At 40.6% G+C, this 13,799-nt stretch overlaps 1 protein-coding gene across 1 annotated transcript in view; it reads right to left on the bottom strand.

The window, feature by feature from the left end:
• Positions 1–6,598: 6,598 nt before the first annotated feature.
• Positions 6,599–13,799, bottom strand: part of COL3A1 (collagen type III alpha 1 chain) — a 49,445-nt gene continuing 42,244 nt past the window's right edge. Inside the window, exons 41-51 of the mRNA XM_030277860.4 lie at positions 13,606–13,713; positions 13,209–13,262; positions 12,926–13,033; positions 12,245–12,298; positions 12,027–12,134; positions 10,849–10,902; positions 10,506–10,613; positions 9,597–9,885; positions 8,891–9,078; positions 8,476–8,718; positions 6,599–7,787 (exon numbers count right to left, since the gene is read on the bottom strand). Coding sequence (XP_030133720.3) covers positions 7,641–7,787; positions 8,476–8,718; positions 8,891–9,078; positions 9,597–9,885; positions 10,506–10,613; positions 10,849–10,902; positions 12,027–12,134; positions 12,245–12,298; positions 12,926–13,033; positions 13,209–13,262; positions 13,606–13,713 — 1,461 coding nt within the window. The 3' untranslated portion in view covers positions 6,599–7,640. The remainder of the gene's footprint in view (positions 7,788–8,475; positions 8,719–8,890; positions 9,079–9,596; positions 9,886–10,505; positions 10,614–10,848; positions 10,903–12,026; positions 12,135–12,244; positions 12,299–12,925; positions 13,034–13,208; positions 13,263–13,605; positions 13,714–13,799) is intronic.

Consider the following 13,799-nt stretch of genomic DNA (forward strand, 5'->3'; position numbering starts at 1 on the left):
GGTACAAATATTAAAACTGAAAATTTTTATGGTATTGCACAACACCAGAGAGCTTGATTGCCGATCTGTCTGCTGTGCTATTGGCATTTCATGTTTTATCCTTTGCTGGGAGAAGGTCTGGAAAAGTGCAAAGATACCAGGCAACACTAGTTTGAGCAGGATGCTAAAGAGTCCATTTTTAACTCCCTCCCTAGGTTTATTTTGTGCACATTCCCATTTCCTTGCCGGTAGAGTTAGAAGCCATCTTTCTGAATTAAGTTTTGTTATGTTCTCAATATCAGAGAGTGGCGCACTATCAAGTGTTTCTATTGCAAATTTAGTAATTTGTTCCTTGATTGAGATACCACTGTCCATCCTCCAAAAAAGGCTGCAGCCTTACTCAGGGATGTTTGTGCAAAAAAAAAAAAAAAAAAAGAAAAGAAAAAGAAACCAACCAAGGAAATTCACATCTGCCAAAGCATCACACAACTGCTTTATGGCCTCAGTCAATTGAGTGAAAAGAATCTGATACAAACCCAAGCAAGTATAACAAAGGAACATAACTGCAATTCTAGAAATCAGTGAAATATTTTTGCATGTTTGGTATGGTATGATCTTCCTTGCCACAAAGGAACATGACAGTGACAGAAGATTGTGATGACTGCAGGAGCCATTGCTGTAATTCAGGAGCCTCTGCTCTCTGAGGAACAAGCTGTGTGATTCCACACAAAAATCAGAGAAAGTCTGAGCATTTCGTTCTGCCGTATTGCTGAGGTTTAACCCAGCCCCTAAACATCAGATGGGCACTTTCCTATTCCTCACCCCCCTCAATGGGGCAGGGAGGAGAATTGGGGGGTAACAAAAATACAAGATTAATTGGATGACAGAACATGAAAAGAAAATCATGATAATAACAAAAGAATTCAAATATACAAAACAATTGCATAGAATGCAGTTGCTCACCCCCCAGTGACCTATAGCCAGCCAGCTCCTGAGCAGAAGGCTCCTGTGGCCTTCCACCACAGATCTGTGCATGAGGATGACTCCATATGGTCTGGAATGTCCCTGTGACCAGCTGAGATCACTGTCCTGGCTGTCACCTCCCAGCTCCCTGTGCTCCCCCAGCCTCCTCGCTGGCCGGGCAATATAAGAAGCTGACAAGGCCTCAACTGCTCAGCAGCAGCAGCAGTCTTTTTGCACCAAGATTTTAATCCCAAATCCCAAGGCAATACTGGGAAGAAAATTAACTTTGCTGCAGCTGACACATATCAAGTCAGCCATTTCCTGCAAGGAATTTTGATCCCTGCTTTATAGATGCACTCAAACTGAGGAGTGAAGACTTTTCTAGGTACCTTAGAGATCTTATAACAAATCCAGTGAAGCTGAAGTGAAAGTTACAATAGGAATATTCACAAAATCCCACAGAAAGCACATCTCCAGTGCTTCCAGGAGTGACCTTTCAATGATTGCCTTCTTAGTGGATGTGGGCTCAACAATAAAATTTAAACTTTAATCCAGAGATGTCCATGGCTAAGTGATACACTGAAAGGAGAGAAAATTTGGATAAGTATAGCTTTGCCAGAAACAACTTCAGGATTAAGAATTAAAAAAATTAAAAAAAGAGGATTAGTGGCTTTCTCAGAAGGAGTCAGCTCAAGCCAGAGGGGCTGCTGTGATGGGAAGCAGCAGTGTGGGTTACAGTCTTTCTAGACAACACTCTAGGGTGAAGCTATTGCAGGATGAAGAGCAGTTGGGAAGACAAGACCCACCAGGATTTTGTTCTGGTGGACTTCATCCACCCTGGAAAAGCAATCCCTCAGTATAATGTGAGCTACTTTTTTCTTCCTCCCAGTAAACAGGCAAAAACATAGAAAGCATCTCTTCATCTCCCAGATCCCAAAACCTGCAAAATATCTTTCTCTTCTAGTACGTTAAACAGAAGTATCTACAGATTGTTTTTTTAAGATCATGACAAGATATAGTTTAGGACATCTGATTACAATTACATGTCGAATTAAAATGTTAGCTCATGATAAAAAAAAAAAAAAAAAAATTCATACGCTACTGTAGCTTAAGATTTTTGCAACATTATGTATCTCGTTACATTTCCAGAAGAGAGGCACTTGGTTTAAATATGGAATTTGCCAAACCCAGCTTCTTTTCTGAGACAAAGAACTGGATATTTCAGTGAACCATCACGCTTTTGGTCTTTGTTGAAATGAGTATGAAATCTGCATTAAGAAACATATTCTACTTTAACGACTACAGTAATCCTGTCTTATTGGCATAAATATTAACCAGTCTTCCAAAATAACACCTTTTCCAGTCTGTATGAATAACATGCACCTGACAAGGAATACCGGACCTTAGCTTTTCCTGCTGAAGCTGTCAGGTCTGCGATAGCATGGCAAAGTGTTGGGAAGAACTTTCTCCTTTACGACAAAATTTTTGTAGACAGCTCTTCCTCCAGGTTACTGCCTGCAAATGGAGGCTTAATATTATTTATCTGGAACCACAACAAAAGAAGGGTTGCAAATTGCACCCAATGCTTATTTAAAAGGTGGTTTCTTTTGTTGTAGGAGAGGAAGTTATTGACAATTTGCCAGCTTCCAGAAGAAATTCCTAGCAGCTACTCAAATCCAGAAACCATTATGAGCCCACTCTAAAAGCTGAATTACCCTGGCTGAGCTTCAGGTGACAAATTACTGCTGGGAGAGGGGACTTTAGGGGGGTTTAAAGCAGCTGCCAGCCATGGTGGCCATGGAGGAGCCTTGCCTGTCTCCCAGAGGAAGCTGAGGGTGTAACCCACTCATGAGTTACAGGTGTAACCCCCTGAGTGTTTTCAATTTGTTTGCAATTAGGACCTAATCAGGTAGCACTTTTTCGCTTAGACAAGGGCTGGCTGGATTGTTGTCCTGTTCTAGGGGTTTTTACCCAGAATTTTTGTAAAAAATAAGGAAGTGGGATTTTGCAGTAGTCCCTGTGCCACAGACAATAGGATATCCACGTTCACTGGAAGAAAGGCTCTGGTGTCCTACAAAAGAGCTCCACCCTGAGATGACGACTTGCAGTTAACAGGAAAGGCAACGTTCCAAAGTAATATTAAAGGCTAAATTAATGATATTTTAAAGTCACTGATATGTCCAGAAAAACTCCTTGAGGAAGGGGTTTTTCCTCTTCTTTCTTTTATTCTCTCTGAGAGATAGGGAGATATGGCGCTGTGAAGTAAATGAGATCAGCTGGTCTAGCAGAATGAGAAGCTGTAGATCGGAATTAGAGATTTCTTGCATCAGTCTCATTGATATGTGGGCAACTTCTTTCCTTATTTTTACCTGCCTCTCATTCAGCTTCATGCCTCTCTTTCAACTACATAGACTACAATACTTTCTTCTTTCCTGCAAGACAGCTTGAAATTTAAGTGCTTGAAAGCAGGTGTTGGTGTTTTCATCTAGACCAGTTTATACTGAGCAGTTCTGGAGGCTTAAAATGTAAGGAGGGCAAATCAGGAATTCATAGCTTTAGCCCTCTCTGGGTGAGAGGCTTTGTTCAACCCACAGTTTTGGATCTATGCACCTCAGTTTTAGACTAACTGTGAAGAAAAGTTTATATTTTTTGGGGTTTGTCCCTCTATGGAGGCAAGTAAAAAGTCCAAAGATAGATTAAGAGCAAAAAACTATTTTTTATTCCTATTGTAGGGTGAGGGCCCCTAGGTTTCTTTGCTCCCTGAGACACTTTGCTTTGCCTGAGACTGAGCATAGAAGTTATTAGACTCATGATCTATGGTTATTTTAATTAATTTTTTCAGGAACTTGTGGCTATACTGTAGGCTTAACATTCACTTGCTGAGTGAGGGTTCCAGGAAGACAGAGGATAAAGCAGTAGCAAAAGGAAAAGTTAAACTAAATGAAAATGTAGAAATGCTAATGAAGGAAAAAAGATTCCCTCCGAGTATGCAAATGTCATACAAAAAAGCAAGGTAAAAATGATAGAGAATGTTGGTATTATAGTTTAAAAATCATGACAAATGGTAACTATCAGCAAATCAATGGCTGAAAAATGCCAGAGAAACTGGGACTCCATAGATGTTGTTGTCCAAATGGTGTGATTATGCTAGAAAGAAATACATAATCTTGGATTATTTGTGTCCAGTGCATCACAGTTTGCTTGCTAGGAGTTTAAACATTTTGTTGAAGGAAGCGATTTCAGTCAGGTGCTTCAGAGTTCAGAATATCCACAAGGAGCCTGTTTGGGCACAGTTGCTATCTGAGTACCAGAACATTTAGAGTGTTTTTAGCCTGCCTATTTTACCTGCTGCCATGCTATTCAGATATTCAGCCTATGTTAAAATCAGAGGTAATGCTTCTTAATGTATGAAATAAATAGGAAAGAAACGTGAAGGCTGTGATGACTTACAGCTGAGAATCACCTGTGTTAAATCCTGCCCCAAGGGAGCATTTGTGTGCATAAAGGGAAGCCCTCAAACAACAGACCAGCTTTCTTGTGAAGCTGTTGTCAGTCCTATGAGGAATTGGATAATATCTTTAGGAAGAGCAAAAGAAATCTGCTTTTTCCACAAGTCAATGAGGAGGACACTGGGTGAAGGACTGAGTTACAGGTGTTTGTAATGTGTTTAGGGTCTAATTAGATAGCAAAGCCCTTCTTTTGGAGAAGGGTTTGCTGCCCTTCTGCCGTGTTTTGGAGTATTTTAAACATATTCCCAATTTAAAAAGTTCAGATAGAAGATGTTGAAATAGTCCCCATGCCACGGACTCTAACAGATGAAGAAACTCTGGTGTCCTGCACATAAGCTGCACCGTCAGGTGCTGACCTGTAAGTAATTGGAAAGGTGAAGTTTCAAGGCAATATTGAAACCTAAATCAGTGATACTTTGTGCTCTTGGTATGATTCAGGTAACTTTTTGTGGCGGGGTTTAGTTTGTTTGCATGTTTGGGGGGTAATTGGTCGGTTGGATTTTTTTTGTTGGGTTTTTTTGGGGACTTTTTTTTGAGCGGGGTTGGTTTTTATTTTTTGGGGGGGTTTGTATATTTGTGGTTGTTACTGTTGATTTTTTCTTGTTTTGCCCAAATAGCAATGTGATATAAAAGTACAGATATATGACAGCCATGGTAGCCTAATTAGTGGCTCTGAAAAAAATGAAGGCTTTTATATTGAGTAAATATTTTGTGGTGGTGTTGGTTATTTCTTTGTATTTTCTCCAAATGTTCCAGAAAATCGGCTTTCATTAGTAGACACTAATGGAAGACTTGATGAGTGTGTGTGCTTCAGAAAGTAGCCCCCAAAGCTTGAGTTTTAAGGTTGAGTTATTGCTCCCAGCCATCCACCCAGCCCCAGTAGCACTGAGGATTGCAAAAGCTATTTTTTTCTGCCATGGGGTATAAGAACAGGTGTTTCCAATGTGTTTTTCCACCAGCCAGCATTCTTCCCAGCTGCTTTTATGAAACTCCAATCAAAGGCTTCCTACTTTACTTAATTTATGTCAGATTAATATTATTTTGTAGATGTAACTTGCATTTTCCATGAACAGTAGTTTATTTTCACCATTAAATGAGAAGGTTTCCTGCAAGAGCCAGTATTTTTTTTGAATACTGTTATGAATGTTGTCATGTGTTGCATTAAGTACAGTCATGCCTGTGGTGATGCTGCATTTGAGCTGTTTGGGTGTCCCCAAGAGCCTCACTGTTCTCCTTCTGCGTGAGAATGTCCAAATTTGCAGTGCCAAAGCAGAGCAGTGTCTTGGCTCAGTCCCAAATCTGGTGAGATTTCTTTAAAAACACCATTCTTTGTTCATTTTTCCTGCTTGGGCTAATCAGAAAGTATTCTCTGAGGATGCATAATCCATGTTGTCAATGAGAACTTTTAAGAATTTGATTATTTTTAATCCCTAATCTTTGTTATCTGATCTTGCTGTAGAGTATCTTTAATAATCCTGGTCTGTGCAATAATGATTAGGGACAGGCTCTGGACCTTGCTCCATGGGAAAGGCTGAGTGGCATCTTTCAGAATTTAACTGAGGGAGAGCTTTCCTGGCCTGAGCTCCATGGTGTTCCTTTAGTTCCTTCTTCTGGCCTTGAGCTGCCAAACTACTGTTGCTCCTTAAATTTTTTCAAAGACCTGGGGATGACTGAGTTGTACAGCTCCATTTGCCATAAAAAATTTGTCAAACTGCTGGTGCTTCTGTCCTGCCCTGTGGGAACATTTATTTAAGCTGCCCCCTGAAAGGCTGGTAGCCTGTGACTGCCTGGCTATTCACACTGAGGCAGGTTTCTTGGATTAGGGAAGGTTAAGGTCTGTTTTCTCCAACCTGACCTGCCTTGGTACATGGGCCCTGCTTTGGGTGTTGCTGTCACAGCTGAATCCCTGCTAACAGAGAAGCTCCCTGTCCTTGCAAATGTGAGCCACTGGATGGAGAGGAGTAGAAAAAGCAAGAAAGAGGAAATTTCATACTAGTACAACATGAACTGCATCCCTTAGGATTACCAGGGCTTCCTTCAAAGACAGGAACTGATCTTTGAAAAATCATAGTAGTACCACAGTTGTGTCCTGTCTTGCTCATTTGTTTGAATGAAGGCTCAAATGGTAAAATTAAAAAATAAGTCAGTTTTATGAAACAACAAGAAATTTTATTAAGATATTTTATTATGTGTCTCTGTAAGGAATAGACCAACAACCATATAAAAGCTTACAAAGATGGTTAACCTTCAACACTATAAATGTGTTAACGTGACAGAAGAAATTCACAATTTTGCATCTTTATTGACTTTTACAGAGTGAAGGGAGAAAATTCTCAGCTGTGATATGCCAATGACGGTCTTTAACAGGAGACATGTATAATTGCTTTAAATTCTTTAACTTTTTGCTTTTTTGAGCAAGTCAATAACCCTGACTTGCAGAGTTAGGAGTGAAAAATACATTAGCACCATCATATTAGTCTTTTACACTTCCCTAATTCTAGTGGTCTTGACCAGCAATGACAGGAAAGCAGAGAAGCACCTTTGACAACAGAATACAATCCAACAATAAAATTATGGTGACTACTGACATTAAGGTATTAAACTCTTAAGAGAAACTGTACCTTTCACAGCTAATCAGTACAGAAATAAACAGTTTTGTACCAAATGAATCCCTGGAATTGACCACTGGGTCCAATGCATTTTGATTGATTTGGTTGATTTTTGGTTTGACTCATTAGACACATCCCAGTTTCTGTCCATGTTGAGGTAGTTGAAACAGGGAGGTCGTTCTAGCTTTATGGACTGCATCTTGAAAGAAGGGTAAACTTTGGTACTGGGAGCAATCAGTGCTTTGTAAATTGGCTAACATTCAACTAATAGAACACAGTGTTGTTTTATTAAGTGTTGAAGTTTTATTATAGCACCACGGAGACATGTTTCGAAGATGGAATTCGGTAAAAAAAAAATAGAGAAAAAAAAAAAAGCATTTTTACTGTATTTTGTGTAATAGCCAAAAAAAAGAGAAAAAAACCACCCTTGATATCAAATTGATTTTTCCCCCAGAAATTTTGTTAATAAATAACTGGGATACAGATGGACACCTGTACTAGCTGACAAGGCTGAAACAAAGGAGCACAGTTGGAGTGTGAATCTGTTTGCTGGGGTTTCAGAAAAAGCAGGATCTTTGATTTATAAGAAGCAGACTGGGCCAATGTCCACGCCAAATTCCTGATCAGGACCACCAATATCTAATGGTGCAATATCAACCACCGGCAACCTCATTGTCTTGCGCGTCCTGTATTCGAAAACCGTTTTACCCCACTCACCAGTGTGTTTCTGTGAAGTTGAAAAGAAAAATTGTTAGAGGCACGAGTGCTGGCCTATGTGGCAGTCATCCCACAGGTTATCAGACTTCAGATTTCCTATTTCTGTAATAACAAAGCCTCTCAACCTGTTGCAATAAGGTCTACCGTCATGCAGTCAGATTCTGGTTGCCCTCTCTGTGGAAATGACTCCAGGAGGGAGAACTTGTTGACAGCATTATTGTTGTCCATTTGTTACTGAAAAGGCTGCAGGTTCTGTCAGACCAGCATGCTCAGGGATGTTCCTGCTCCCCTCCAGTACTTTCTGCTGCAGGGAAGCAATGCTGGATCTGCAAAATTACTGTGTTTGCCCCTTCCCATAACCACAGCCTATGGCTTCAACCAGCTAGCCTTGGTTTGGTATGACTAGTTTTAGAGTTGACAGGGGATGGATGAAAACTTGGTGACTGTGACTTCCCTGACATTGACCCTAAAGGGAGGAGATACCTGTAAAGCTCAGATTTAAATGGAAGTGCACCTCACTTCCTGCAGTTGCTTCAGGAATGGCACTTCTGGTGTACAGAATCTAGGTTCCCTCTACTAGCTGTAGCTGTGTCCTTTCCTTACCCAGGCCATGCAAATCTCTCTCTTCCTTTTTTATGGGTCTGGTCCTCTAGAGGGAATTATTTATTAACTACAGCACTAAATTCCTGTTTACTTACAGTGCAGCCATCTTCCAGAACAGCATATGTGAATTTGCTGTTTCCTTCAGCCTTGATCTCACTTTCTGTAGAGCTCATGAGTTTCAGGGCTTTTTTAACATTCCCATTGTCGTGGTCCATGTAGGCAATGCTGTTCTTGCAGTGGTAGGTGATGTTTTGGGAGGCACGGCTGGAGAGGATGCGCAGGAAGGCCAGCTGAACTTCAGAGACATCCTCAGGAAGCTCAGGATCTCCATAGCTGAACTGCAGAGTACAACATGGGCAAGTGTGTTTGTTCAATCATGTCTAGGGTCAGTCCACATCAGGATTTTTTTCACCTATTGTCTCATTCAGTTTAATTTCAGAACTATTTTTAAGCATGATGTGTATGTTTTAACATGCACAATCTGGGCTGTTAACTGTGCTCATTTCTCACCTGGAAGCCTCCATTCATAGACTCTCCAAACCAAACGTGTTTCTTTCCACTGTTTGCATTGGTCCACCAATTTTTCCTTGGCACAGTCCTGGGGTTGGCATTGAGGCAGGTTTCACCAGTTTCCATATTGCAGTACACTTTAATAGCATCCATCTTGCAGCCTTGGTTAGGATCAACCCAGTACTCTCCTAGAGGTAAGGAAAAATGTTAAGGCGCTTAATATATTTGGAGAAGAATCGGACTTCATGATGGTAAACCTTATTTCTATGACAGATTTCTGAGCCAAATCAGGAAATGTATTAATTTTGACAGAAGAGATGCCACAGAAAATAAGGTGATATAAAAAGATACTGAGTTCATGTGAATTCTGTAAGGGGAATGAAATTTGGAATAAATTTAGAACTTGTAATAGTTTTTTTTCCCCTAAAATTGTTTAAACATATGTTCACTTCTAAGGACAAAATGAGTGGAACTGAAGTCAAATATATATATATATATATATATATATTCGATATGTGTAAACACATAGTTAATTAATGTTTAATATTAGTTTTACATTTATCATCTTTTTCATGACATTTGTTTGAAAAAAAAGTAAAATTTTTATGGAAGATATCCACATTTAAATTATCAAGTCATAAAAACCAAAAAACCAAAACAATGCCCAAGACCTGCTGCCTCTGGCAAAAAGAAAATCTATACATACCACTCTTGAGCTCAGGATGGCAGAATTTCAGGTCTCGGCAGTTACGAGCTGGATTCTTCTGGGACCCATCAGGACTAATGATGTTTTCAATCTGGTTGTTAATTGATTTCATTGAAGATATGATGTCACCCAGATTGATATCGTTTTCCTTAGGCTCATCTCGATATTCATAGCCATACCCTAAAATCGGACCTTTCTCCATAGTACTTGCGCCAGCTATAGCACCAGCACCACAACATGGGCCAGGAGGTCCAGCAGGACCAGGAAGACCAGGCTGCCCTGGTGGACCCTAAAAAAAATAGTGAACAGGTTAAAATTAAAAGTCTGTGTGGGCCCTAGTCTTAAAAAAATGAGAATTCTTACACAAATATTTAGTTTACTTATTCATTAATTAAACAGATGTATAAACATCTGTTAGATTTTTTTCAGGCCTTTATTTTCTTAAAATTGTATTTTTTCCCCCTCATTTTGTCAAGTTCAACCATCTTTATGTCTGGGCTTTGAGAAAGAACCCTTTCCACTAAAATCCAGAGAATGACCATTTCCTGGCTTTAGCTGGTGACTGTGATAGTGACACCTTTGCAGCTCTGGCCTCTCTAGAGCAATCTAGGAACCCCATTCCATGGCTTCCCAGACCCAAAGGGAGCCTGTGCTCCTCAGTGAGGAGGAGATGCAGAAAAGTCAGTGATCAGCCAAGACCAACACAGCACCCAGGGCCTCAATAGTCCCACCAAACTGCAAACGAGCTGCACAGTTTTGGATTTAGCCGTGGTAGCTAGATAGCCTCATGCCACAAATCTTTCCCATGAAACAGAGAGTTTCTGAGGGAGATATTTAAAGCATTGAGCTTCCAATATTTCATGAATATTCCCAAAGATTTGTTTGTGTGAGTTTGCACCATTTACTTACAGCAGGGCCGCTTTCACCTCTGGAACCACGGGGGCCGGGAGGCCCAATTGGACCTGGGTAGCCACTGGTACCATCTTTTCCAGGTGGCCCAGCTGGTCCTGGGGGACCCTAGAACAACGAGGAGCACAAACAAAACAATATGGTCCAAATAGTTTATCAGATACATCACAAAGTTTTTCTGAATTATTTCAAATATTTCTGTATGATTTATCAGGTGTGTTTTCTTTCTTCAGCTGCTGTCTGTTAAGATGGGTAATTAAAATTTATGTCTGTATCTACGTATATATTAACTAAACACCCTGAATTTTCCTTGCACTTAGGCTGATTAAAGAGTTTTTCTTACCCTTGCACCTGAAGCGCCTGGACCTCCAATTGCACCTTGTGGACCCAGAGGACCCTATGAAAAAAGGAAAAGTCAGTCATACACCTCCTGGTAATATCTTGCAACTACCTGCATGTGCCTTAAATAAAGACATTGAAAATGTCTTCAAGTTTATACGAAACACATCCTTATAAAAAGGCTATGTAAGACATGAGAGAATGGTGGCCATTCTTTAATCAGGAAACAAATATTCAATGTTCTGTAATATGTTTTCATATAGAGATGTGCTATCCAAAATGCAAGAAAGACAGCAGACACCAGTGAGCTTTGGATGAACTCTAATATTCATAAAAAATATGTAGCTCTGGCCAAAATGCTGCAGTTTTAATAATATTACCAGTAAAGTTATTTAAATAATTTGACAAGCACTGATTTCAAATACATCTAAAAATTTGTTCTGTGTGTGCACTGCAAAGAACTAAGCCATTTGTTTAAAAGTTATCTGTCATCAAATAAGAGTTAGAGTCCAGGTTCTATTGTCTTGTTGAATAGGTTGGTACTGGTGCCATCTTTGGCATGCTAATTGAGTGAGCTTTGGTTTCTTGATTCTCACTTGTATCTTGAGTTGTATTTGTAGATTTTTGTAGAATAAATCCCTTCTTAAACCTTAACTGGCCATAAATATCTATGGCATGCCCGTCTATTCTTGCCCTTCAAATTCTCTTAGCTATGGTCAAATAGTAATGCATGTTCATGTACAATCCAGTTGTTTACAATTTCCTGTTAATTTTGCCCAAATATTACTTTCTATAAAAGATACATGGCAGAAGAGATGTATTTGGACTCTGAGTAACTTTAGTTGTCTGTCTAGGATAGATTTCTAACAGACATAGGCATTCCAAACCCCTACTTCTCTCTTTCCTAATTAAATCAGGAATAGCCTGATTGTATTATAAATGAATATACAAGAAGTTTTTATTGAAAGGTTTGTAGTAAACCCATCTTTATTTCCTAACAGCTTTTTCTAGTTCTTTAATTATGCTTACGTCACGTTGATTCAGGGAATATGGATTTTGAAACATCTGACAATCAAATTTACATAGATTCCCCTCAAATTAGCTAAGGTTAATTAGGTACCTGGGGCCTAAACACAGAAACTAAGACCAGCTGTAATTCCCAATCCAATGAAAAATACTCACAGGAGGACCAGGGAGACCAGGGGTACCAGGAAACCCTCTGTGGCCCTTTATGCCATTGCTGCCTCGTTCACCAGGTTCGCCTTTATCACCACGAGGACCTTGAGGACCCTGCAAGGGTAGATTTGCAATAAAAGGAAGATAGAAGGAGATAAGAGCATTGCCCATATACCAGGAAATAGTGAATGGATGATATCACAAATACATTAGATATTACTTACGGCAGGACCACGAGCACCAGCAGGACCAGTAGAGCCAGGAGGGCCAGGTGGACCCTGTAACATGGTGAGAATGAGAAGGTATAGATCACTTGGAACTGCCTAGCCCACATCTTTATTTCCAGATAAGTTGTATGTCCACAGCCAGCAGGTGTTGGGAAACAAGGGGAAGCTCCACACACAGTAGAATCAGCAATAAACCTGGCCAGTCCATTTTTGTACCAATGTCAGCCTGTCTGAGCTGCCTGTAGGCACTGATGTGTGCACAGGCACTGCAGCCCTTCTCCCCTCTCTCAGTGAGGTGCTCAGTGCTCACTGTGCTGGGGTCAGCACTCCTGAGAAATAACTTGAGGACTTCCAAAGTTACTCCCTTAGTTTAAATAAATAACACATTGCTTGTGTGCATGAGCACCAGATGGGGTGGAAACTGGGACAGGGCCTGGTGGGATGATGTGCTTTTTGGCATCCTACAGAGAACATGAATTTTAAGCTTAATTTCTAAACATTGTTAGGACATAAACTCTGAGATGTCTTTCCCCTGGAAATTCTTGTAGAACTGGTCCATGATGTCAAGAAACTCTGACAGTAACAAATGTATGACTCTTCAAAACTTCCTTTCTATTCCTGCATGAAATGGACTTTGTACAGGAAGGGTATGCAAGTAAGCAGTAAGTTTGGTCTTACCTGAAATCCTCTTTCACCAGATTTTCCAGGTGCACCAGCATTACCTGCTGGTCCAGGGTGGCCAGGGGGTCCTGGAGGGCCAGGAGAGCCACTTTCACCACGGTCACCCTGTAGATAGTAAGGGGTAATAAATATCATGTTTTATAGAACTCGACATAAGGAGTATATTCAGTGGAGCACAGGAGGTTCAAGGAACAAATTACATAGCATATACATTACATATATTGCCATGTAGTTCATGTTTCATTTGTTGGGCAGTCTAAGGATACTGGTGAATTCTTACTTTGCCTCCTGGGGATCCATCGCGTCCAGGCAAGCCATCAGAGCCAGGGTTACCCTGCAAAACAGAGGGGCACAGTTTATTCACAAACTGCATTACCAGCAGACAGCTTGTTTCCCAGAAAGCCTGAACAATGCTCATCAAAGAAAGTTTTCAAGAGGGAAGAGTTCCTGGAGGTGGAGTGGCTCCAAAAAGACCTGCATTGATTTGTAGGCAGTGCAGTTCCAAGTGAGACAGATGATGTCTGCAGGCAGAGAAGGGGATGGCAGAGACAGGAGGCTACACCTCACAGGAAGGCAGAATCTGCCCAGGGCCCTGCCTTGTGAACCTTAAAGCATATTTGCCCCCAGAAGCTCCCATTTATAACTCACAAGCTTGCAGGGAAATCCCATCCACTCACATCTCTGCCAGGCTCTCCAGGTAAGCCTCTTTGTCCAATAGGACCTTGGGGACCAGGAGCACCGCGTTCTCCTGGGATACCGTTGGTGCCTGGTTTGCCATCTTCACCCTGAACAAAAAGGGAAAGGATTCCATTGCAGATAAAATTTTTAGGAGATACCAGTGTATTTTGCATCTTATTAACTATGCAGGGAT

Source organism: Taeniopygia guttata, chromosome 7 (genome assembly GCF_048771995.1).
Source record: "Taeniopygia guttata chromosome 7, bTaeGut7.mat, whole genome shotgun sequence".
Classification (NCBI taxonomy): Eukaryota; Metazoa; Chordata; class Aves; order Passeriformes; family Estrildidae; genus Taeniopygia; species Taeniopygia guttata.